We start from the raw sequence: 27,059 nt of genomic DNA, 5'->3' as shown, positions 1-27,059 counted from the left end.
AAATATATACATGTATAGATACATCTTTTAACTAGTGACTTTTACGGTTAGAAACACAATACAGATAATTTTACTCGATAAAAAAAAATTCCGAAACAACCTCGATTTTAAAAACATTTTCAGTTTTATAGGACTTACAGGGACTAAATCAAAAAATAATTTGGATAGTTCGATTACTATTAAAATTTTACAGGGAAATGTACGGATACATGTTTAGTTATACTATTTTTTATCTAAGTAAAAAGGTTTTTTCTCCTATTTCGCCCTATCATGGACGCGGCGATCGTCGTAACCGCCACTGTACAAGGCGCGCTGATATGAATGTTATTTTATTGTCTTTTACGTCGATATTAGCACTGACAGACATCGGCCTGCTAATTTAGGAATAACCTCCCCTTAATACTTTGGCTTCAGCCAATAAAAAGCGCTGGCGAAACGAAGAACATAAAATTTAATTTAAAAAAAACCTTAGAAACTTAACGTAAAAAAACTATGTATTACGTACCTAAATACCTATAATATTGTTTATGTAGCTTTATGTTTCGGACGCAGGTTGTTCCCTGCGGTACGACCAAGCCTCGCCCCATAGATAACATCCAGTGCGACCAATAACTTATAGTCTGGACAAGCTGACTCCCTGTGACCTTATTACCGACATCTTCTGACCTATATGTAGGTCACCTACACAGTCCAGTTCGTGCTCTCCAATCGAGAATCCACTTATGAAAAGGAACATCTGTTGAAAGGAATAGGAATCGAGCCTGCTAAAACTACAATTAAAGCTACTTTTTAACCCGACTGAACCAGAAATCTGAATATTATGGGCTATATTACGTATTTCGAGAGTATGTATAATTGATTTCAGCCTGAGAGTTCGTTCGCTTCGCTTCGCTGTGAGAGTGACTTTCTTGATGTGTATTATCAAAATGTAATCGGGTTTGTTAGTAAAATTTTTACTTGTTTTTCATTCACGACAATTGACAACTTTCAGGGCGAGTTCGCTCCCGTCTAGCAACTCCAACTCGTCGACCAACTCGTCGAGCAACGGGTCGGGTGGGCGGTCGGGCGAGAGCTGCGAGGCGCTGCTGGGCGAGGACAGGTCGATCCGGCCGCGCGCCACCCAGCCCAAGTTCGAGGCGTACATGATGACCGGCGACCTCATCCTCAACCTGTCCCGGGTGGAGCACCCGCACCACAACCACCACGCACCCACACACAGAACACACTTCCACAGGTTTGTGTTGTATACAGCGAGACATCTTCATACATACGCAATCGGTTTGAATGTGTGCTTGCAACATACGCACACACCTTGAGCGTGCTTTATTTTACGTTAATCTAGACCGGTATAAATAGTCAGTACTCAAGATGCATCTCGTCAAAATTTGGACCAATCACAGAGCCGAACCGCGTCTTGAGATCGAGATGCATCTTGAGTACTGACTATTTATACCGGCCCTAGTGTGCCTGAGTGCGGTTTGCGCATAGGCACCCGGCACGAACGCACATATTTACATTGATTAAGGCCGCTCGACTTGACTTCAGCTTTACCTCATGTTACATACTAAAATAATTGGTACATAAAAATCTTTTTCAATTTATATCGTTACACAAAAATCATTATATTAATTTAATTTAATTTTATTTATTTATTCTTCATGCACAAGGTTACAAAGACACATTTAAACGTTTGTAATAATGCATCGGCGTACTTATCTCTTAAAAGAGATCTCTTCCAGTAAACCTTACAATTTTGTGGATGTATTGTAATAGAGGGGGCATGTACACAAAGAGACAAAAAAAGAAATCAAACAATCATAAACCTATACTAACTAATACTAACTTAATCAAAATTGAAATATAGATAAAATTATACTAATAAAAATATTTACTTAGTACTTACATAAATACGCAAAATACATAATATTATACTAATACTATACACATATAACTACTATAAATACTATAATAAGATAATACATAACAATATATAAATACTTAAATATAACAAAAACGGCAGATAGTGTGAAGACAGATGCACATTGGTTAAATACATAATGAAATTTAGTAAAAGAGAGAAAATAATAATAATAAGAAAGGATCACACATTCATTTAAAGTAGCCAATCAAGGTAATGCCAAAAAGTAACGCTTTAATCTAGACTTGAAAGTCTTGACAGTTGGGGCTTCACGAACGTGGTCCGGCAGACCATTCCAGAGACGTGCTGCGACAGCCGAAAATGAGCTCTCATAGAATATAGTGTTGTATTTCTAGAGGCTTCTTCACTGTGCACGATCGAATAGGCCTCTCACTTGGTGGAGTAAAGCTAAACCTTTCATAAAGGTATGGGGGAGAACGAAAGCGAAGAATCTTGAAGAGAAGTTTTTAATTTTATTAAATCTCGTCATCTAGATATAACTCGACGCCCGCTTCGCCGAGTGAAAATCGCCTTGCCAACCGTGTGGAGCTGTCGCAAAGGCACAACTCCTCGCCAGACACGGGCCTAGTCGGAGATCCTAGTAAATTGTAAGTCAAGTTTAAATTTTAGCCGAGTCAAGTTTAATTTTTAGGAATAGTAACCTAAATTACAATCTTTTTTACAATAGCCTTAGTGATAAGTAGCTTATGCGGGGATTCTATATGTGTATTCCAGTATTAGCAATAATTAAAATGGCAATTTGATTGAAGTGGCAAATTTGCAGATAAACTGTTCGTCACCTATTAGGCGATTGTAAAACTGAATAATATTTACACCTATTGTGTCAATGTTAAAACGAAACGTTCTTATAAGGTTTAACTCTCAACCCGCGTCGCCGGCGTGCAACGTGCCCACAGCGGAGATGTCGACGCGCACGCAACACGTCGTGCGTACGTCGCGCTCCGAGGACCACTTGCAAGTGAGACATTTAAGTCGATATTTTAGTGAAAGTACATGTAGGTTTTGGAAAAGTTTATTCGATTTAAATCATTATTTAAATGTTTACAAAGACTTGCTTAGATGTTTGCATAAAAATAAAAAGAACAAAATACATATAAATAATATTATGTATATACATCTTTTTATTTTTAAACAAAAGAACAGCCTTACCCATATATTAGTATGCTGCATTGTGTTTTGTATATCGAGTATCCATCACGCGGTATCAGTTACAGAAGGAGTCGTCGCTGAGCGCGGTGGCGGTGGACATGGAGGAGGACGTGACGTCATCGCTCAACACGCTGCTCGATGCCCGCCCCGACTCCGCCACGCCCGGACCCAGCACCGACTCCGACGAGAAGGACAGGTAGAGCTCCCCATCTCTTGCGTGACGCTTGACTGACTAACTGCGTATGCGTTCGCTTGACAGACTAAAGCTCCGGCTCCAACATCGACTTCGAAGGATGCGATATCGTCTATAAACCTATAATGTGAAAAAAAAAACTTTTTCGAAATTTGATGGCAATTACAATTGATCACTAATGTTGTTATTGATTATATTTTAGGATCGTGTGGACGTACAACGCGCCCGTGTCGCAGTGTAACGGCTCCGCGGCCACTTCCAACTCTACCTCCATATCCGACGGCATGTCACAGCGGTAACGTTTCTATAAGTTCTATAAAATGTTATTTACATATGTTCTTATATGCTTGATTTTTATTCATATTATCATAATATTGTATGGACAAGCATCCATGAAACAGAATGTTTATACAAGCGTATATAAACTAATTTGGCCTATTCCGAACAAACGAAAATATTTTTATCGCGTTTCACAGTTATACGATAGCAATATTTTAATGAAAGAGACAAGATGCGATGGATAGATATTCCATAGTTTGTAAGCTTATATATATACAATGTAAGTAACAATATTTACAATGTGCAGGTCGTCATCCCCCGCGTCGCCGACGTCGGCGTCGTGGTCGGCGCTGTCGCCGCAGCGCGCGCCGCACGCTCACTTGCATCACCGCACACTCAACGGTACACAAACTTCTCTCACTTTCTATTGCTGTTGCAAGCCCATGCATCACAGAATTCCATTTCCGAATTAGTACTGTATCGATTTAATTATGTCCACTGATGATGATAATGGTGTATCAATGTGCTCAGTCCCTTTCAATTCTGTTGCTTGCTACAGCTACATCTGTGTAAATGTCCTTTCAACCCAAATGGCTTTAATAAAAAACTGTTTAATTTTCAGGTGATATGAGTTTATCCGAAGCAGTATCAAATATTTCTAGTCCCGACTTCCAAGATCAAGACGACATGTTCGATACGGGGCGAGAGTGCCCTCGCATGGAGTTGTCCGACCCGTCGGATTCAGACTCCACGATACTAGTGTCCGAGCCCTGCCACAAACGCGTCAAGTCCAATTCCACATATTCGACTGAGCACGGAAGTGACGTCACGCTCAACGGCGACCACAGCAAAGACTACAGGATAGTGATACAAGTGAAGGGACCGGAGAAACAGAACGTTAATACTAACGACACTGTTAACAACAATACCAATTACACCCAGAACGGCAAAGAGAACGGACACAACTCGCCGGAGCACCAGGGTTATCAGGTTAATATTTTTTAAATAATAGAAATAATAAATAATAATCACATACAAATCTAAGGCTGGAATTGTACGCAAATGAATGACTACATATTATGTCTCATTACTGAGGCTAGAACTACATGCGCTGGAACTTTACAGTTGCGGTAAAATCTTAGTCTTTAAAGGCCAATATAATTATGCTATTAATTTTTCTAAAAATAAGCTTTGTTTTCAGGAGCTGTGTAGCGCGTCGGACGGCGGCGGCTCTGACGAGGGCTCCGACGTCGACTCGCTGCACTCCTTCCACTACAGTCCCAAAGCTGTAGACATCCCGTCAGCAGAACGACTGGCGAAGCGACTGTACCACCTCGACGGATTCAAAAAGTCTGATGTTTCAAGACATTTAAGCAAAAAGTAAGTTTTTTAAAACGTTTGAATTCTATCATATCTTATCTTTGTATGATCTTAAGGCTGCTTTGTTGAAAAAATTATAATCAAAACATATTAAAATTGTGTTACTAAAAATACTCGTATCTAACTACATGTGTTCGAAAGAACCACACACGTTACTTCCTTCTTCATTTGATTTGTTATAATTCCAGCAACGAGTTCTCCCGAGCCGTGGCGGAGGAGTACGTTCGTCACTTCGAGTTCGGCGGCACGACTCTGGATGAAGCGCTACGTCAGTTTCTCGCTCGGTTCGCGCTCAGCGGCGAGACCCAGGAGCGCGAGCGGGTGCTGGTGCACTTCTCGCGACGATACCTAGACTGTAACCCTGGATCGTTTAATTCGCAAGGTAAATACTACATTGGACTCGTGTATTATTTTTTGGTCAAAATATCATTGATGCCGCAAATATGCTGCACAATCTAACTCTCAACTCCCTACCCTATTACCCTATTCCCTCTTAAAAGGCCGGCAACGCACTTGCAGCTCTTCTGATGCTGCGAGTATCCATGGGCGACGGAAGTTGCTTTCCATCAGGTGACCCGTTTGCTCGTTTGCCCCCTTCTCTCATAAAAAAAAAACAATGTCTTGTCATTGTCATTTCACGACCTCTGTGGCTCAGTCAGTGTGCTGTTGGTAGCTCAAGCCGGGGTTCGCGGGTTTGAATCCTGCCGAGGGTTGTCAATCACAAGCAGAATCCAAGTACGATTCTGCTTGTGGCCAAATTATGAAGCGGAGAATTTCATATTAGGCTGAAGCCAAACGAGCGTGATTTTATGAGTTGTGAGTCGCAGAATTTCGGTGGCGTAAAATGATTTTTCATACTAATCATGACTAACAAAATTACGCTCGTGTGAATGAAGTAGGAATTTTCTATGATACTGAATGCAGCAGAATTTCTGCCAACCGAAGTTCTGCGACTCACGAGTCACGACTCACAGAATTACGCTCGTTTGGCTTCACTCTTAAGGAACAGCCCTACAGGGACCAGTTGTATAGCCAACGTCGAGTGCCAAAGTATCCTTGTAGTATATATTTAAAACTTTGAACGGTTTCAGACGCGGTGCACACGCTGACGTGCGCGATAATGCTACTGAACACGGACCTGCACGGCTGCGGCGGCTCGTTCCGGCGCATGTCGTGCGCGGAGTTCATAGACAACCTCGCCGACCTCAACGACGGCGACAACTTCCCGCGCGATACGCTCAAACACCTCTACCACGCGATACGCACGCAGCCGCTGCAGTGGGCGCTGTGAGTCAACTATACTCTATTTAAAATTACTGCTAACAACCCGTCATATGTCCGGTTTGTAAGGCTTTTTTGCAGGAGTTTATTTATTCAATTGCATTGTCAATTCGACAATTTTTGTCGCTAGCCAAAAGCGATGGTGAATAGATAAAGTCCTGTCGAGAATACTCAGAAACTGGGCATAAAATTTTCGACTATAAGTTTACCAAAAAGCTTTTCGAATGATGTATAATGGAATGCACTAATGTAAGCAATTATTACCAGTATTTGAAAATTGATAAAAGACAAATAAGTTTCTAGTAGTCTCACTTCAGATATTATGCCGCTCTTATCGCATTATTTACCGACTTCATACAAACATTAGTTCATTGCATACAGCTGTGTACCAACATAATATTTGCGCACGCAAGGCGATATTTCTCACAGAATTTAGCTATAAATGAAATCTTTGGTTTTCTATGCGTTTAAATCCTCCAGTAGTTGATATGACTATTTATTGAGAAAACCAGTTGGTACTTTGATAAGAAACAGACTAGATCGAACAAGGAACGAAGCTGCATTAATGATGCATTACAACTGTAGAATTAGGGCCTGTTTCACCACTTTCTGATAAAGTGGCGAATAGGCTATTCATAATTTTTTTGCCAGATTCTCCATACTTCATCTGTCAAGTTAAGTGGTGGATAGCCTATTAGTCACTTATCAGGAAGTGGTGAAACAGGCCCTTACCCTAAGGGCCTGTTTTAATCAGTAATATTAGGGTATTGGTTTTAATCAGTAATATTTATTTCAGAGACACAGAGACGACTCCCGGTGGAGGTGATAACCGGAACTCGACGCCGGTTGGCAGCAACCCATTCCTAGACCTTCCCGACCAAAGTCGCGCTGTCGAATATAAGAAAGGCTACGTCATGAGAAAGTGTTGCTATGATGTTAACGGAAAGAAAAGTAACTTATATTTCTATTTTATTTAGCTTACGAATGAATAATTGCTGATAAAAAAACGTACAGCTTAGAGCAAGTGAAAACTAAATGTTATGAATAAGTACATAATATATTACTTTTATATTATTTTTGTTTATGGATTATTTGTATTTTTATTTCAGCACCTTTTGGAAGACGAGGTTGGAAAATGTTTTACTGCACGCTGCGGGATTTAATTTTGTACTTACATAAAGACGAACACGGGTTCAGACGCAGCCAAATGTCTGATAACTTACACAATGCCATAAGGTAAAGTTCACGTCTATTCACTGCCAGCTGCATTTTGTCAATGATTGCCCGATTTAAGAAATCTATGTTACCATAAATAACTAATATGAATGAACTTTTTACTTGCAGAATACATCACGCTTTAGCAACAAAGGCAACTGACTACACAAAAAAGCAACACGTCTTTAGATTACAGACCGCCGATCAAGCGGAATACTTGTTTCAAACTAGGTATATTTTATCAATCTTATCTTACCAATTTTTCTGAAAGAAAGTAATGAATCATTAATTCTTTCAAATAATTTTGTTCACATTTAACCCTCTTACAGTGATTCAAAGGAGTTGTGCTCGTGGGTGGAGACCATAAACTTTGTGTGCGGGGCGTACTCTGCGCCGCCGCTAGCGGGCGCGGTGGGCTCGCAGCGCAAGTTCCAACGCCCACTTCTGCCTTGTACGCATACCAAACTTTCCATGGTAAGCTTTATTTGTAATTATTTCTTTGTTAAGAGCGCCTTAAATATTTTAATTTAATGTAGTAGCGCATTATTTGACCTCTGCAGTGTGTAGGGCAAAGACTTTGGCAGATTATGGCTTGGTAATTTTATCGAGTATGGGAAGATTATTTCCTTCTTAAATTATAATAGGACAGCGAGGCAAGATGGAGTAGGTACCTAAAATTAAGAGCGTTGTTGTCTCGTGGACAAAAGCTTTGATAATCGTGACCTCCATTTTGCCCCTCGGTCCCTTAATATTTCAGATTATTCATTTTTGAAAATTGCTTGTCAACATTTCGAAAACATTTTTGTAGCGCGAACAATTAGCGGAACACGAGGAGCGCGCGGCGCGGCTTGAGGAGGAGCTGGCGGCGCTGCGGCAGTCGCGTGACTCGCAGCGCGATAGGGAGCAATACTTGATGCATGAGGTATGTTTAGGAGTAAATAGGACATAATACTATCCATATCCATTCTTAATATTATAAATGCGAAAGTGTATCTGTCTGTATGTTACCTCTTCACGCCCAAGCCGCTGAACCGATTTTGCTGAAGTTTGGCATGGAGATACTTTGAGTCCCGGAAAAGGAAATAGGATACTTTTTATCCCGGAAAAATGTACGGTTCCCGCGCGTTAAACGAGTTTTGGCGCAACATAGGGCGTCATCTAGTTACTTATAAATCGAGGGTAGTTGTGTTGAGCTGAACTGATGATATAATAATTTATTCTATTGAATATATTCGGTGTCTACGTTTTATTCTTTTTACGCCAAATTAGAAGGTTGCTAAAGACTCAACAAAGCCCGGTTAAAAAAAAGACTAAACATTGTGAACTTTGACAGATCAAGCGGTACCGCACGTACGCGTACGCGATGCGGGCGCGCGGCGGCGGTGCGGGCGCAGACGAGGCGGCGCCGGCGCTGCCCGAGCGCGCGCCACCGCCCTGACGCGCCATGGCGCTCTTCGCCGCCTGCCTGCTGTGACTACGCCGCTGCTGACTCGCACGACCGCACGTAACGCAGTCTCCAGGTCGACGGAGCGATTCGTCGATCGCCACCCTCCGACTTGCTAGGGCCAACCGTCGGACGTGTCTTGTCGTACCGTCGCCGATTTAGTGAAATAAACCTAAAGGACGACAATTGGTGAACTTTCAAAATTTATACTTTAGTATGTCGTCGAATATTAGAACGCTTATTGATTAAATGTAGGAGTGGTTGTGCTGAGCATGATTATATTCTCCGCGTTCGTGACGTATTCGAAAAATATACATCGATTTTCTCATTTTGGCCAAATCTTTTTATTATAACGGCTGCCCAAGGGCTTAAGATGACTTCAACCTCAACAGAATTTCTACTTCAACAGAAATAATTTAGTGCACCTCCATAATATACAATACACGACTAATCGCAGGAACCAAAATAGAGATTGAATTAATTTGATTTGAAATAAATAACGCAGAAGCTATAAACGCACATTCATTAAAAAATATATACATTTCACGTAAATTGTAATAGAACCTCTTAATATTTCACAATTTAGAAAATACGTCTTATTTATTTATTCATTACACATTATATAATTAATTATAAGAAGGTACACAAATCATCCTAGCTAAAAAGACTCTGATAAAATCATTACCATGTTCAATAGTAGATCACATTCAAGAGCATAGCCTTCGCGATTATTCTAAAATTTCTTGAGTGTTTTAAAATTAATGTGGTATAAGTCACTATGTTATCCTAATTTGGAACGTGAAACTAGCCGTTTCATGGAGCATTCATTAAACCTAGATATAAATAAATATGCACATAACTGTGCTACTTACAAGAACTAGAGGGTTATTGTAACATGTTACATAAACATAGTCATCTTTGACGAATTTAGGCCTAGAGTAATTTACAAAATTATTATAAGTGTTAATATACAATTAGAATTCATAGTATTCTCTCTCCGTTCAATTTTGTTATGAGACTGAACAATTAATACTCTTAAGATTCAACATGAGGGACTACAAACATAACTATTAAATTCATTTAAGCGGGCTTTTATGAGTTACAATGTTATACACTATCCCCCTTACTAATAAACGCTGTATAAGCTTTGAATAGTTATACAGTGTTTTGTCTTCTTCAATCCAATTAAAAATGTCACGTGTGTGACAGAAACAAAACACTGTATAACTATTCAAAGCTTATACAATGTTTATTAGTAAGGGGGTATACGTATACAGCTTTAAGTTTCAAATTAATGAAGGTGGCTATTTACTCTAGAGACATATTATTAATTAAAAACATTACAAACGTTTATTTTCAACAGTGTTATGTGTTTACCATAATGGAATGGGGCCATTGGCGTACCCAGGTAGGGGCAGGGGGGGGCGCTTCCTGGCATGTGAGAATTAAAAACGTGTTACCTACTCTGCGCAAAATGAAGTGTTGGAAACAAAATATCTTTCCAGTCATCAGATTAATAAAAGTCAATTGTCATTATAACAGCACTATCAAACATTGGACAGTGGACTTAAACTCTCATTTATTTTAAAAGAAACTTTATTTGAAAAACTATTGGAATATTATGAAAATTGTTTGATCTAGTCTCATCTTCCTTGCAATTACCGACATTGCTATGGAATAATCGATATTAATGACGACTGTTAAAATGTTTTTAATTGGCATACTAGCTTAAATTGTAAATATATTAAATGGCCCTATGCTTAAACAGTGTATTTAATATTAATGTGTAACTTTGGCTCAGTATTGTATTGGTAATTGGTATTTAAAAATGCTCTTCTAAAATTAATTTAATTTAATGTGGGCATTAATCGTAATATTGATATTATTATGTAAAAAATATACTATTTTTTTCGTGTATATTTAATTTAAGTATATTGAGAAATATATTATAAATTTTCATCACGAAAGTTGTAATTCCAGTGTTCTTATGTAGTTTATGCGTTATCACTAAACTCAACAGACACAACAAGGTATATTTTTGAGGGGATTGCTGGTCCTAAATGTATGTAGTTTTATGTCACATTGGCGGAATTTATAACAATAGCGTACAGCACAGCCGTCTTTCCAATGTGCTCTACATTCTAAAATCTTCGTCGGTTGTCGATCACTGTTAGCCGGTCGGCTGCACTGTATGAATTAAATATTGAGACTGATAATGTTACATAGACTATGTTTTTGTATTTCTATGGAAGTCATAACTAAAGTTATCATAAACCACAACTCATAAACATTGTCACCATATTCTAGGCAAAAACATATTTATAAAGCCTCGAAAGTTAACATGTCGTAATACTACTGGATTTCGCTTGTGAGTTGGGTACTTGTTAAGTTATAAATATAAAGCGACCACAATGTAAGTACACTGCTACCCTCTTGAACAAATGTTTTCGCCAATTATTATAGAACTTGCACATCTTGATTCTTGGATCTCAAAATATGCGATCGTGTAGTAATTATTATTTTTATAAAACGTTTGGTGCGTGATACTATATTATAAGTTTGTTTTCGACATAATATGTAAAAATATTATGTGACGTTATTTTGAAACTCTACATTCTACATTACAAAATAAAAATTGACATGCTGATAAAATATTAAAAGTACACCATAAAAATAAGCATTCTATAATTGATATCATATAAATTGCATTTCAAGGATTAATGATCTAAATTTCCTATTTTGGAATTAATGTTGTAAATAATTTATTTTTTTATGATTTATACAAGTTGCGTTTATATTTTTTATCTAAATGTATACATAGTTATAGTTTTGTTTTTATTTTCAATTAGTTTTCAATAAAAGTTTGTCTTAAGCTTTTTATGCTTATTTTAGTATACGTTTTTAATCCCACAAAAATTTATTTAATACAACGCTCTAGTATTATCTAAACTCTAAAGTATAGGATACATAATATGTCATATCTACCTAAAACAGATTGGTCTTCCGATTTCAATTGAGCTTTATTTTAAAAAAAATATAGTATATTTTAACCATAACTTTGTCCTGGTTGGACATCAAAAATATCTTGTGTCCACTGTGACTTATTAACTCAATTTTGTAACGATATATAAAATTTACAAGATTTACAAGATACCAAATAAAGTATGATTAAAATACAATGTATCAAAATTACTATGTGTGCAATAAAATAAGCGCATTGCTCACTAAGTATATGTATGTATTAGCTTGTGTGCAATAGCACACACATTTAAATGCAAATATACTGAAAGTGCATATTTATGTTAATAATACATTCGGGCAGTTAATTCAGACTTTACTAATTGTAAAATGAAACATGATGTTAGTAAAGAAATATAAAGTTGGCTGTGTCGGATTATTTATAAAATGTTTATCAGATTAAGGCAAACTGTAGCAATTATCATCTGCATTTTTTTGAATATGTTGGCAGCAGATAATAAGGGAGCCCTAGAACATTTTTTTTATTACTATCAAGCTAATTGTTTGTGAGTAGCTTTATTTTGATAGGACGAACAACATTTTTATTTGCAAAAAATCTCGAAAGTGGTAGCTAAGAGAGATAGAAATGATTTCATACTTTGAATTGATGGTCCTAATATATTATGGATTGTTCTATTTGTAGGACAATGTTACTCTTAAATTATATGACTATTAAGGTCACAGCACACATATCATCTCGGAAAGGGATCGGCACTGTATCGCCTCGAGCCTTTCAATATTGTTTGTATGAAACTCCCTATTGCAACATACACTAAGCGGAACCGTAACGTAATCGCCTCGCCTCGAAAGGGGACAGCGGTCGGCGGCGAGCCGTAACGGGTCGCCTAGCCGTAGACGAGTTGACGTACAGGCGCTACTGATACGCTTTGGTAATACGTGCATACGTTAGGTTGACGCCTGGTTGACGGCGAGGCGAAAGGCGATACGGTGACGATCCCTTTCCGAGTTGATGTGTGATGGCCTGTGACCTTTAATCTATCAATATACAAAAATCTGCTCGTTAGGGTTCCGTTATAGGGTTCTGTAATCAACAAAACTTGGTTGACTAAACCCTAAAACGGAACCCTAACATGCAGATTTTTTGTATATTGATAGGTTATTATATAATTATTAGAGTAACATTGTCCTACAAATAGAACATTCCATATATTAGGACCATCAGGTCAAAGTATGAAATCCTTTCTATCTCTGTTAGCTACCATTTTCAAGATTTTTCGCAGATAAAAATGTTGTTCGTCTTATCAAAATGAAGCTACTCACAAAAATAGAGTAAATTTATAATCATAATATTATTATATTACATTATATAAAATCATTCATCTGTATCAACATTATACTAGTATGCAAGTTTTTAAAATTGGTAAAACACAATTATATATATACTTAGAATTTTTTGTATAAATCAAAACTGTTGAAAAGCCAAATAAAAATATCAGACCTAGACATATTTCTTTTATTAACTAATAAGTACTTAAAAACTATTAATATTTTTATTAAGGAACAATACAACATATTAAGGTAAAGTACTATGAATAATTAAAAAAAAGTTTCTATTGTTCATATAATGTAAAGTATTAGGTATGATTAACTATTTTAAACTGTTAGACTTGAGAGTTCAGATTACTGAACACAATACGTGTATTCTATTGAATCATTTATGAATCATTATAATTGAAATTAGTATTTAAAAGGAAAAGAATAATCAGTATTTTTTTGCAATGGCCTTTGTAGGGGGTGTGCAAGTAATTTGGCAACACAGTCATGAATTTTGGTAGCATTTCTTGACACCTCAAACACATAGGAATATCCATTGTCCAAATCTTGCAATGCATCATAAACCTCTTCACATTTATACAGAGCACAATTTTCTTCGTGTGCAAATAAAATATCAATATACAAGTAAGGGTTCTTCCTCAGGAGCTCGAAATATGGATCTTTTACATTTATTGTAGGTAGACAATTTGATCTTGCATACACCATTAGCATACGCACAACATACGGTGGTGGTTCTAGACATTTAGCTTCATTGTAAGCCGGTATGACAATTTTCTCAGCTATTGTTTCAAATATTCCTTGTAAGTCAAAATTATCTTTTGTACTTTCTTCGCTTTTCACTATATCTATTGCATTTATTATATCTTTTGTGTGATTAGTAAAGTCTTGCACAAAATGAGAGTCATCATCTTTCAATATGAGTAATGCAAATTCAGTTCTTTTGTTGATTGCACTCTTAGAGTGAATGAAAAAATCTAGAACCCTTTTAAGCATATCTATAGGAATGTAGGTAGAACCATCACCCAAGCGGTACATCGAGTTTGGATCATCGTAACAAACATCCAGACAAATTATTATTTTCTCAGGTACATTTACATTAGGTAAATTAAGTTTCTGAAAGTTGCTCATTACATGGTCTTCTAGTTCTGTGTAGTTGTTAATAGTACTGGCTGCCTCTTGAGACCTGAAATAAAAATAACAGTCCTATTATGTTTATAATTTATAACTATATTTTGTGCCTGAGGCTTTTATTGGATATTATTTATGAATTAAACAAAAATACTTAAATAAGAGTATAGTATTATTATATACTAGCTGTCCCGGTGAACTTCGTGTCACTTTAAAACCTTTCCTGGACTTCTTCGAATATTTTGAGACTAAAATTAGCCCCTTATTATTAAAATTATTAATATAGGATAGCAAGTATCATACAATACAATACATACATAGTATCTACAGAAACTTTACTTACATTGAGTGTTCTTTTGCATCGTTATAATTATTAGATTCCACCACATCCTTGCAGTCCATTTTCGGATTTATTAGTACTGTGTACACTAAAGCAAAAACGTTTAAGATGCTGGTCTAGGTGTTTACTGTTCTCTAGAATTAAATGCGATTAACATGTAAAATTACAGAAATACTACAAAAACAATGAACACCAACAATAGCAGAATATGTTTTAGAATAAAATTAAACAGCGGTATAGATATAGTAGATTTTCTACACAATTTCTACATTGATTAAATAGTAAATTTATAAATACGAGAAATAGTAAATATTTACAGCTGTTTTCTTCTTCTTCTTCTCTTTTTTTTTATATAATGGCACTTCGGCTATAACCATGGCCAGTGGCGAGAGAGAAGAAAATCATTTATGGAATTATAACAAGATGAGAAGAGAGAGGCAGTCTAATGAAAATTGTAACCACTTTTATTTGACAGGTCGTCAAAAGTCGTCAGTCGTTTTATGCCCTTTCGGTATTTCCAATATATTGTTCAATTTGTTTGTTATTTTTAATAAATATTATTATATTTAAAAATGTTGACTTGTGCTGTAATTGTTTGCAGTGTAAATCATAAGAATAATCCTGAAAAATATACATTTCACAGGTAATTAAACTTCATGTCCTAATTGCTACGATGTGTTTATTTTCGCTCTATTCTGTCTTTAGTTCTCTATTTCAAATAAAATATTATGAATCCTCCCTTTTACTTTCATATTTTGCGTAACTAAAGGTACTATTGTTCTTATATTACACAAATTTTGAAGAAAAAATTTTCATCAAAATTTTTTACATATACGCTAGTGCTTGAATCAAATTTATCGATATGCTTGTCGATATTTTAGAATAACATAAAACTAAAATTAAAAATCATTTACCTTTATATTTATCACCTTAAGAGAAGGGAAGGGAATAGGGGAGGGGATTGGGCCTCCGGTAAACTCACTCACTCGGCGAAACACAGCGCAAGCGCTGTTTCACGCCAGTTTTCTGTGAGAACGTGGTATTTCTCCGGTCGAGCCGGCCCATGAGCCAAAAGCATGGCTTTCCCACGTATATAAAAACTGCCGAGCACCAGTTTTTATATACGTGGGAAAGCCGGAAGTTGGGCTGCGAGTGAGATTTGGATTTTGGTGCACAACGCATACCGCATACCTGATACCAGAAAATATCGTTATATTTACCGGTATTTTTATAACGATATTTTTTGGTTATGTTAAGTACTAGAGTCTGACTAACGAAAGATGAGACTGGCTTTTTTCCAAAACTGATTATGGTAACACTGTCATTAACGTCAGTGTCACCTATAGCATCTGTTGTTTATGTGTCAAAGTGTTATTTCTAAGTTAAATTTCTGTGGTTTACGTGATTTTCCATAGCTTATTATGTGATTTTCTATAGTGCGTTTCATCAAATAGTTCCTTTGCCGTCATGTTGGCACTAATGCAAATGAGTGTTGCCTCATTATCTTTACTGTGCTACCTTAAATTAGGGGAGATAATAATATGTTATCACAAAATACTTTTAATAATTCCCTAATTTTATATAATTCTAACTTTCACCCGCGGCTTATCCTGCGTTAACGTCTATCCCTCGGGGACCGTTCCTTTTCCCGGGATGAAAGGTACCCTATGTCCTTCTCCATACCCCAGACAATGTGTACGTATGAAAGTTTCATGATGATCCGCTTAGTACTTTATGCGTGAAGGCGTAACAAACAAACAACAAAGTCACTTTCGCACTTACTAGCTAAAAGTTTAGCTTTGTGAGGGCTCGCGTCGTTACACCTTGACTGACTGATCATAACACATATTATGTAAATAAAAATTACTGTGTTAAAGCACAAATCAATAGGCGTGATAGTTTTTCCGTAAAGTGTACCACAAAATGTACAGGTTGTGGGATATACTAGGGCTCGCTTCGCTTGCCCTGATAATAATAATATAAGTACTATCTTTTACCCGTGACTTTGTTCGCATGACGCATGTTTGTAGTTTTCGTCACTAAAAGTGCGTTTAATCAAATAGTTCCTTTGCCATCATGTTGGCATTCCTGTCTGTTAATAACGTAAGCACGGTAGACACGCTCTGCGAGTATTCATAAGTTTTACTATATTTCAGGGTGATTAAACTGATGCTGGTAACCCTATTTCACTAAGCTGAAATGGCGGCAACCTGAGTTATTCATATTTATTGGGCCCCCGTTACGTTTTTCACGTTCACAAAATACTTTCACTCTTAACACCATCATTTTTTCACCACTCTTTTATGTTTTCGGCATGATTTTCTCACGAAATCACAGTAAAACTTATGAATAGGTACTCGCAGAGCATGTCTGCCGCACAGATTACTAGTATATGTCTGCCGTGTTTACGTTATTGACAGACAGTAATGCCAACATGACGGCAAAGGAACTATTCGATGAAACGCACTCTTAATTTAAACGTGACAAAAACTTTGAAAAGAGATTTGCGAAAACTGCTTTTATCTATGATTAGTAAATAGTAAATACGAACAAAAAACAAGTGAAAAAGATGCAATTTTTAAACAAAAACAAGATTGTTTACATGAAATATCCCAGTGCATTGGTAAGTACAGGTAAAAGATTTTGATACTTTCAATTACAATTAATTAAAATGAATATTATTTAAATCATGTAATTGAATTTATTGTTTCGCAGGTAACATGAATGATGCAAAGGATTCAGTTATGCAAGTTAAAATATCAAGCATAAATAAATTATGAGATATTATGTTCCAAGAAGAGTGTTTAAAGACAAAATCAGTTCCCTGATGAGATTTCTTCTTAGACTGGTAAGACCCTAACGTTACAAAAAAAAAATACCTGAAAGCAACCTAAATGCTAACTTTATTTATGAACATATTTTCAGATGTCAGTGTTTGTAACCTAAAAAGGATAAAAAAAGGCCACATAAATAAAGGCGTGTGGTTACGGGAGTTTGGCTGGGAGGTGTTAATGCATCCGCCGTATAGTCCTGACCTTGCACCTTCAAATTTCCACCTTTTTCAATCGCTGCAGGATTCCTTAGGCAGTGTCAGGTTGACATCACAAGAGGACGGCCAAAACCACTTGTCGCAGTTTTTTCATCAGTAGCCCCAAAATTTTTATAGCAATGGGATCGTGTCCCTACCAACAAAATGGCAAAAAGTTGTTAAACAAAATGACACCTATATATTTTAGTCAATTGTAAATAAACTTTTTAAAAAAACCTTTCGAATGTTTATATAAAATACGAAAAAAAATTCCGCAACCTTTGATTTTCTGCGTTGTTTTTTCATCTCCCCTTAATCCATGGTTTTTAATCAACTTGCAAGGGAGGGTTATTAGTTTCAGGCATGTACAGGTATATATATTAAATAAACTTAAATAAACGTCATCATCAAGCCTATAGTCGTCCACTGCTGGACATAGGCCTCTCTCAATGAACGCCAAGATGACCGATCTCCTGCTACTCGCATCCAACATGGGCCTGCAACTAAGCGGAGATCGTCGTCCCACCTAATTGGAGGTCGACCTACACCCCGATTTCCCAGCCTTGGTCTCCATTCCAGAGTAAGTTTACTCCAGCGATCGTCTGTTCTTCGAGCTACGTGACCAGCCCAGTTCCACTTCAGCGTACTGATTCTCTGCACTATGTCGGTGACTTTAGTTCTTTGACGAATTGTTTCATTTCGAAGCTTCCGCCAAAGAAACTCCGAGCATAGCGCGTTCCATAGCACGCTGAGCGACGGAAAACTTACGAGCTAGCCCTGCTGTAAAAGGCCAGGTTTCCGCCCCGTAGGTCATAACGGGAAGCACGCATTGATCGAAGACTTTCGTCTTCAAGCTCTGCGGAATATGCGACGTGAGAATGTGGCTTAGCTTCCTGAATGCTGCCCAACCCAACTGTATCCTCCTGTCGGTTTCTCTCTCGAAGTTATGTCTACCTACCTGCAGTATGTGCCCCAAATAGACATATTCCGTTCTGACTTCGAGAAAGACACCGTTAACTGCTACCGGTCTCGGGAGAACATGTTCGTTCAACATGACTTTCGTCTTATCCAAGTTCATCCCGAGACCGATCCGCCGCGAAGATTCATTTAGGTCGTTCAACATTTCCTGCAAGTCCTCCAACGATTCTGCCAATATGACGATATCGTCAGCGAAACGAAGGTGTGAGAGGTACTTGCCATTAAGAGGATTCCACACCACCGTTTTTCCATACAAACGTTGTCCCCTGTTTCCTCCCTGGATAATGCCGGTAGAGTTATGATTTTTTTCCTGAATATCTATGGCCACTGTTAGCATGTCCCTATGTTTTCCTTTTTTTCATAATTTTATTATTAAAAAAGATAAGAATGTCCAAAAACCCAAAAAAATGGCCAGATTTTCCTCTGGGTTCAAACACCTAGAAAACAAAACTGGCTAAAATATACAAAAAAAAATAAAACATAGGAACACAGCTCAAGCCTTCCTTTAATTCTTAATGAAAAAAGTACTTAAATCGGTTAAGTTTTGGAGAAGGAATCAGCGGACAACGAATCGAAGATTTTCTGTTCTTTTATTAGAACTTTTGTCGTGTTGTCTCTATCGCGCTCTGCGGTGGGAGACTTGAGATTGGTGAGACAGCAATACATTTTCAAATACCTATTTTCAATTTATCTCGCCCCTGGTGTATCCTCTTAACGTTTATGCCACGTCCTTTCCAGTTTAGGGTCTTGAAGGCGTCCTCTAACGCATTTGTGAACAGTTTCGGAGAAATAATATCCCCCTGTCTCACTCCTCGATGCAAATAGATTGGCCTTGTTGATGTGGCCCCTGTACTCGGACGGACATAGACGCGGCATTATATAGACCTTTCAAAACTTTGACGTAACGCCAATCGACTTGACATCGTTGCAGGGCTTCCAGAACAGCCCAGGTCTCAACAGAGTCAAAAGCCTTCTCATAGTCCACAAAGGCAAGGCACAATGGCTGCCTGTACTCATGTGACTTTTGTACAACTTGCCTTAAGGTGTGAATATGGTCTATGGTGCTAAAGCCTCTGCGAAACCCAGGCTGCTCCGGTGGCTGGCATTCGTCAAGTTTATTGGATAGGCGATTCGTAATGATCCTAGAAAACAACTTATACATGTGACTAAAAAGCGAGATGGGTCTATAACTTTTAAGAAGGGTGTTATCGCCCTTCTTAAAAAAGAGAACCACCTCGCTTTTAAGCCACTCTTCGGGGGAAACTCCCCGTTGAAGGACAAAATTAAAGACTTTACGAAGCTCTCTCAAGGCGGGTTCGCCTCCCGCTCTGAGAAGTTCGATCGTAATTCCGTCCCTCCCCGGGGCCTTTCCTCCTTTAAGTTGTTTCAGAGCCAATCCGATTTCGCCTATACTGACGTCAGGAAGCTTGCCAGAAAGATGCCGGGTGAGTTTGGCACGCGGGTCGTCATCACGAGGATCAGGTTGCGAAGCATGTGAAGCATACAAGCGGCTATAGAAATCCTCGATCTCGGACAGAACCCCCCCTCGTGAGGAAATGATTTGGCCACAGCTATTCTTCACCTTCGTCAGATGACTCCTCCCGTGGCGGCTTACGAAAACTTTAGACCCTCTATTCCGCTCAATCGCTTCCGTGATTTCCAGCGTATTCGAGCGGCGAAGATCTCTACGTATAAGTTTCCGTATTCGCCTCGAGAGAAGTTTTACATCTGACGAACCTGAGTCCGTGTTTTCCCTCCGTTCCCTCATAAGTTTGAGTGTCTCATCCGAAAGTTTGGATTTCCTGCCCGCATGCTTGGGCCTGCAAAACCTTTCACCTTCGACCCGTATGCTCTCCACAAATTTAATAAATATATTAAATAAATATATTTGAGTATAATTATTAATACAATCTATGATGCTTGCGAGTAATAATATAATATAGGACATTATTTAGCATTTAAATTAAATTATATTTAAACTTAGAAACAGTAGTGACAATTTAGTTTAAGAAAATCAAGATAATTGTTTGGTTAAATTATATTTTGTAATATATTTCATGATGTACGGTAAGTATTAAAGAAGAAGTTTTAATACTCCGATAAAAACATGCAAGAGTTTTTGTCAAAAACAAAACACAATGAAATGTATTGCAAAATAAAATTTAAGTAAACAACAACAATAAACTTATTCTTGAAATGAGTTATCCAAACTAAAATATAGTATTATTGTCATAAATAATCAAGTATCAAAACTATAATTCCGACTATAGACAAGGTTGCCATACGTAGATTTTTTGAATTTGCCGCCTTTTTTCAGTCTCATCTTTCGCTAGCCAGACTAACGATAAAAAAATACCGTTATCTGGCTACCATTATGAAAATACCGGTACGTAACGATATTTTTCGGGTATTCAATAACGTTATGAAGCCCTGTGCTGACCATAAAGTTAATATACCTGGCGGAATAGAGCAACAATCTCAAGCTGTCAAACGAAACCAAAATTGGTTTTTATCTGTGTGAAAAATATGTGTACGTATACACTTACACAAGCATGATTGAACATGAATTCTATGAGATTAAATTGTCAACGTGCGGCACGTGCCGACTGAACGTCAAAAAAAAGAGTGCTGCTGTCATGTATCATACGTCTCTTTTTACCACGCAGTGTTACTGATAGTGACCTCTCTCTTGCTCAGGCCTTTGTTTCTCTATTCCGCTAGGTATATTATGCAGTCAGCACCATACTTTATGGTGCTGACTGCTTAGACTGCTGAGTTGCTGACTGCTGACTTGCTGAGTCATGACTTCATGAGTACTGATTGCTGAGTTAGCTGGCTGAGTAGTGCTGAACTGCTGAATGCTTATTGCTGACATTGCTGAATGCTGACTGCTGAGTAATAAGTTACTGAATGCTGGCCTAACTCCCAAGTCGCAAATTGAAAAGGTTTTATACTTAGAGTATACATTAGCAAGCTATAGAGCGCGCGCATCGCTTGTTCCCCGTTGTGCCGATCGTAAGCAGAAGTTCTATAGATACTTGTCAAACGTATAACGCAAGTCTAGTGATGTTCCATGCGCCATCGTTTGACGCTTATAGGAAAATATGTTCACACTCGTGCTTACAGTTCATACCTTGTTAGAAGCACTCTATAGCTTGCTATAATGTATACTCTATGGTTTTATATAATAAATTCTACTTTGTTAATAGTTTATTATTTTTACGTTTTATTTAATCTTCGATTTGGTCTCTGACAAAATAGTCGTAATAATAAAAAACAAAAGCTGTCATTTTAGGTTTGACATTTTGCCTAACCTATAAATTATAATGCTAAAATGGTTGGATTTGAATTTTCATAAATTAGTGTTTAATTGATTTACTTAATTCAACAAATAAATAATTATCAAATATGGATTACAATTATGAACAGACGAGTGAAGTGGAAGCACTAGATTCAATTTATTATGGCGATATGCAAAGTAACATTGTATTTCAATTCAAATGAAATTTCATCTACTTTCATCCTATAATATTTCCTTTCATTAATTTAATATTCTTTACAAATTACAGTCTTACAGACAGAACCATTTCATAAATTCAGTATACCAATCAAGTCTGAAAACTATGATGATGGTGATGGTTTATCATGTCAACTAGTTTTTTCATACACTCAAAAATATCCAGAGGAATTACCGAATGTTGAAATTATAAGCGACGAAAGCTTCGATGAAATTGTTGACAAAGATGAACTTTTAAAACATTTAGAAGAACAAGTAAGAAAACTTTATTAAAATATATTTCTTATAGCTTAGAAATACTTTGTGTTTATCAATAAAAGGTTCAAAGAAAAATTTAATCTCATTCTGCAATGTGTTTTATTCTAAAGTTAAAAAAAAAAAAAAACAATAATAAGCCATTATATTATTTCTTTATATAATTAGTAATATGACAATCAATTAGTTAAGCTTATAATATATGCCCATTCTGACCTTTGTTTATTATCGTAAAATCAATATAAATTAAGTTGGAGTATATTATATCTCTTGCTACTGTTAGTAATTGTTTTACATTTTATTCAGTTTTAATATAAAAAAGTATGTAGGTCTAAAACAATAACTGCATGTTTTTCAGGGTAATGAAAATTTGGGAATGGTTATGATTTTCACATTAGTATCTGCTGGACAAGAATGGTTAAATGAAAAGTGGGATGGTGTTAAAAGAGAAAGAGAAGAAAAACTACTGGCAAAGAAGAAGGCGGATGAAGAGGCAGAACAGGTTAGTTAATTTTGTCTTAAGTTTAAATATTCAGTTCATATTGTAGTTGTTTTATTATATTATGCTGATTGTAAAAAAAAGTGTATTACTATTAAAAAATATATGTTTTTAATTTTTTTAGAAAAGGTTTGAGGGAACAAGAGTTACAGTGGAGTCATTTTTGGCGTGGCGAAAACAATTCGAAATTGATATGGGAATACCTGCCAAAAGGGAGAAGGAAGCTATTAAAGATAAAAATAAACTAACCGGAAAAGAATTGTTCTTGAGAGACACCACTCTCAATGAGTCTGACCTGAAATTCCTTGATGATGGTAATTATGTTTTATGGCAATATTACATTACAATGTTTTATGTCTGGTGTATTATAATTTTCAGACTGTTTATTTACTATGTTGTTCATTATAAAAAATTAATTATTATTATTATCATTTTGCCAATAAAAGATAGCTCATCCCATTTTAGCTTTTTTCCAAGCTTGTGCATGGTTTCCTTTATTAGAGTAAGCATCACGCTTCCTTTTATTATTTGAAACTTCTAGTTCCGATCTACAATAAGACTTAAAGTGTCCTATTTTACCGCATTGGTGACATTTTTTTCCTTTAGCGGGACAGTTAAAATCTTTTAAAGAATGAATTTTACTACCACATCTACTGCAATAAATTCCCTTTTGGAATTGATCTTGTATATTATTCTTCGGAGTCAGGCATATCCTTTCATCTGTCACGAACTGTTAAACCATTTTCGAAAATGCTTCGAAATGCTTTGAAATGCTCTTAGAGTAAGACAGACGAGCTAATATAAAACATTTTTTATATCACTTGTGCTAGGCTTAATCTGTATAAATCCAAAAATGTGTTTGCCAGATTTTCTATAACTTAATTTGAATTTGAAGATTTATTTCAAATAAAATTTGTGGCTTCCATTCCATAAACTGATTTTGTAGGTGCCAGTTGTAGGCAACATCTACTAAAATTATAAACAACGTTATCATTGTCCCTTATAACTGTATCTTCTAATTTATTTTATTTTACAGGAGATGCTGTGAAAGTAGACGAGTCATTGTTTCAAGATTTGGATGATTTGGATCTGTCAGATGATGAAGATGATGATGATTATGTCCCAGGTCAGAGCGACAGTGATAGTGACTAGCGGTCAGCCATGCGCTGAGCCAGCGCATCTCAAACTTGTTACGCCCCGAGCTTTGCGGTATGCCAGAGATTGCACTACTACTCATTTTTGTCATTCCAAGTATTTTCATAATATTATGTTTTGCTCTACTGCTACTTTAATAGGGATGATGACAAGGTCAAAGATTAGCGAATTTTGTTAATAAAATAAAAAATCACGGTGAAAAATAAGTGTTCCCAAAATTACAGCTCCATAGCATTTTCATTTTTTTTGTTATGCGCCTTCAAAGTTAGATAATCAAGTCGATTTTTTTTTCAATTAAATTTCTTAATATTTGTATACCAATCGATAACTTATGCAATTAAAAGCAACTTTTGTTATGAAACCACTTTCATAAACGCAATATTTAATATACCTACCGTACAAAGTTCTCACCCGATGCGTACAAACTACGAAAGAGTGACGTCAGTCTTTCGTAGCACTTTGTATGGAGCGTTTCGGGCAGGTCTATTTTATGAGATGTTTGAATTGTCATATCTTGGTGAATTTTTAAGCTATCAGAGTCATTCTTTCAGCAATGTTTCTATTTTTTAAGGGTCTTTCAATTACCAATAAGAAAAAAAAATAGTCATCAAGCCTATTTTCTCCATATATTTTGTATTGGTTTAAGACTTGTTATTGGCCAAAATCCCTCACAATAGACTTGAATTGGGTATTTTAATGTATTTATTTTTGTTTTCATTTTCTTTTCACACACTACCATAGCTAATAGGAAAATTAACGAATTGTATTAAACTACCAATTTATAAACGTGATTGTAATTAGAAAATCCTATATGGAACAATATTATATTTACAAATATGACACGTTATTTATGTACACAAAACATTAGATATGCCAGTTTGTTATAATAATTTAAATAAGGCTGTCATGTTTTCATTAAAGTAGGACTAACTATTATAAGCTGTGTGTATATGAATAAGTGTTATTTCATTGGTTTTAATGCAACAGACAACATTAACATTTGTAAAACTTTTTAACAATAATAATATTATCTTTTAATTAAAAAATGCTGTCATATTTAAAATTTTATTATTGAGCTGTACCGCATGATCTTAAGAGGGCTAGACTGAATCATGTATTTTTTTCTTACGTTCCCTAATTTTTTTTTTGTAAATAAAAATATAGTTTTTTACGTAAATCTATTACGATATTTGTAAAACAATAACAAAGTCCCATAAACCAGTTTGACTGACTAAACTCGCAACTTGCAGGACACATAAGGCTGCATTCTCATAGACAGTGCCTAAAACAATTACTATGTGGATGAGCCCTTTCGACTAACAGTTTTAGTGCATTCTCTTCATATTTCCAAATTAGGATAATGTTTATATTGAAATAAAAACTGTTTTTATTTAGAGAATAATTTTTATTTACATCTCATCTATATTATTTACAAGTGACTTACTTTAGTAAAAAGCGCATGGATCCGTACCGCGAACATATTATAAAAAACGAAACAGGCAAACAAAATTAACTGCTAAATCTAAGTTATAAAACTAACAAATGAGCTATAATGCTACTAACACAAACATTAAAGTCTTAAAAATTATGTGGAAGTATAAACTTAACATCAAAGAAGATTCCCAAGAAAAGTTACGTTTATAACCGAAACGTTCAAAATATCAAATGACAGAGTATCTGACCAACACTTAGCAACCCCTTTAATTATTTATCCAACAAAGAGCCCTCTACTTCAAAATGTCCTATTAAGTAATTATCTTAAAGCTGCTAACGGCAGTTTTACTTACATAAATAATTATTACATAACTGGCATGGCGAACTTGCCTAAAAAGGGTTGTTATGTGCTGGTATCCAAACAGTAGCAAAATTTAAACACCATAACAAACTATTCCACCACAAAATAGCAACTGAGATGTAGATGGACACAATTATCCAATATATTTAAATTAAAATATTATCATAAAACGTTAAACATTAATTAATCTCATAAGCATTATAAATTAATTTATAAAATAACAATCGTAATTCATGATACTAACAAAATTAAATTTATAAACTAATCTACTATCAGAGAAGTCGATTCCTAGCAGATGCCTAAGTAATTTAGTCGCGTTGAGTCAAACCCATCAGACCGATCACCGATCACAGTTAACATTGAATTGACATGATCCGACCAACAGACGTAGGTCCGTCAACTGCCTAGGAATCAATTTCCTCGATGGTACATACAGGCTAACAGAAAAGTATGACTAGGACGATCTGCATTCTCTCCATACTCCACAGATATGTATTAAAAATTACAAAGAAGTATTGATACCAGTTCCAGTTCATGCAATTTTCTATTGACACTATGCAATTTATAATAATGTCCTTCTCACACCTTGCATATTTTATGAGATTCATAAAAGTTTACGGCTTAAAATATGAAATATACTTGGCAGGTATATTGGTGTTTATGAAACATCTAACACGTATTATAATAATTAGCAAATTTAAAAATAACAACCACACACCACAACAACAATATAGGACGACCTAAGCTTACCTTCTACTCATACACTCAATATTCTATGTAACTTATATTGTACGGAGCAATTTATTAAATAAACAACTTTAATCAAAACACCTAATATAAGCTAAAACATTATTTTAAAGTGCATCGACGAAGACATTTCGTTATACACGTTTCCACGTTTCGTGAAAAAAGAAATAAATATATTAAGGCGAGGTTTACGATGGAAATCTTAATCGTTAGTCTAGAACAGTGCTCCGCTAACTTTTCGAGGGTACGGTACGTAGTGAGGGGTGGTCTGAATTCCCACCGTCGATCGTCCTGAGATGTTCTTTTTTAAGGTTCCGTACCCAAAGGGTAAAAACGGGACCCTATTACTAAGACTTCGTTGTCTGTCCGTCTGTCTGTCTGTCTCCAGGCTGTAACTCAAGAACAGTAATAGCTAGAGAGTTG

General features: G+C 36.2%; 3 protein-coding genes across 5 annotated transcripts in view; 2 read left to right on the top strand and 1 right to left on the bottom strand.

Moving 5' to 3' along the window:
• LOC121727321 (PH and SEC7 domain-containing protein) overlaps positions 1-9,213 on the top strand; it is a 37,246-nt gene extending 28,033 nt beyond the window's left edge. For 2 of the 3 annotated variants that reach the window (XM_042115086.1, XM_042115084.1), the window contains 16 exons: positions 992-1,234; positions 2,413-2,526; positions 2,792-2,897; positions 3,148-3,284; positions 3,484-3,576; positions 3,868-3,962; positions 4,183-4,550; positions 4,762-4,940; positions 5,129-5,322; positions 6,032-6,227; positions 7,018-7,172; positions 7,331-7,457; positions 7,566-7,667; positions 7,766-7,910; positions 8,245-8,358; positions 8,770-9,213. In XM_042115086.1, the coding sequence (XP_041971020.1) occupies positions 992-1,234; positions 2,413-2,526; positions 2,792-2,897; positions 3,148-3,284; positions 3,484-3,576; positions 3,868-3,962; positions 4,183-4,550; positions 4,762-4,940; positions 5,129-5,322; positions 6,032-6,227; positions 7,018-7,172; positions 7,331-7,457; positions 7,566-7,667; positions 7,766-7,910; positions 8,245-8,358; positions 8,770-8,874 (2,473 nt within the window). In that variant the 3' untranslated portion in view covers positions 8,875-9,213. The remainder of the gene's footprint in view (positions 1-991; positions 1,235-2,412; positions 2,527-2,791; positions 2,898-3,147; positions 3,285-3,483; positions 3,577-3,867; positions 3,963-4,182; positions 4,551-4,761; positions 4,941-5,128; positions 5,323-6,031; positions 6,228-7,017; positions 7,173-7,330; positions 7,458-7,565; positions 7,668-7,765; positions 7,911-8,244; positions 8,359-8,769) is intronic. The other variant, XM_042115085.1, reaches the window with a different exon arrangement.
• Positions 9,214-13,556: 4,343 nt separating this feature from the next.
• LOC121727323 (BRISC and BRCA1-A complex member 1-like) lies at positions 13,557-14,907 on the bottom strand. Its single transcript, XM_042115087.1, has 2 exons — positions 14,666-14,907; positions 13,557-14,377 (listed from the first exon to the last, which is right to left on the bottom strand). Exons 1-2 carry the CDS (start codon positions 14,722-14,724, stop codon positions 13,597-13,599), a joined length of 840 nt encoding a protein of 279 aa, XP_041971021.1. The 5' UTR covers positions 14,725-14,907; the 3' UTR covers positions 13,557-13,596.
• A 7,089-nt stretch (positions 14,908-21,996) lies between these two features.
• LOC121727324 (RWD domain-containing protein 1) lies at positions 21,997-24,240 on the top strand. Its single transcript, XM_042115088.1, has 5 exons — positions 21,997-22,146; positions 22,238-22,440; positions 22,799-22,942; positions 23,064-23,253; positions 23,976-24,240. The coding sequence occupies exons 1-5, from the start codon at positions 22,077-22,079 to the stop codon at positions 24,089-24,091; spliced, it is 723 nt and encodes a 240-aa protein (XP_041971022.1). The 5' UTR covers positions 21,997-22,076; the 3' UTR covers positions 24,092-24,240.
• The last annotated feature ends 2,819 nt before the right edge of the window (positions 24,241-27,059 follow it).

This window comes from Aricia agestis, chromosome 5 (genome assembly GCF_905147365.1).
Source record: "Aricia agestis chromosome 5, ilAriAges1.1, whole genome shotgun sequence".
NCBI lineage: Eukaryota > Metazoa > Arthropoda > Insecta > Lepidoptera > Lycaenidae > Aricia > Aricia agestis.
The sequence above is the reverse complement of the archived record's forward strand: the minus strand, read 5'-3'. Positions and strand labels throughout refer to the sequence as shown.

Bases quoted from the DNA above. Each gene is read 5' to 3' on its own strand.
- LOC121727323 (XM_042115087.1), bottom strand. From the start codon at position 14,724: ATGGACTGCAAGGATGTGGTGGAATCTAATAATTATAACGATGCAAAA. The intron at 14,378-14,665 runs GTAAGTAAAGTT...TTTTTATTTCAG, and splicing joins GATGCAAAAGAACACTCAAT to GTCTCAAGAGGCAGCCAGTA.
- LOC121727324 (XM_042115088.1), top strand. From the start codon at position 22,077: ATGGATTACAATTATGAACAGACGAGTGAAGTGGAAGCACTAGATTCA. The intron at 22,147-22,237 runs GTAACATTGTAT...TACAAATTACAG, and splicing joins TTATTATGGCGATATGCAAA to TCTTACAGACAGAACCATTT. The intron at 22,943-23,063 runs GTTAGTTAATTT...TAATTTTTTTAG, and splicing joins CGGATGAAGAGGCAGAACAG to AAAAGGTTTGAGGGAACAAG.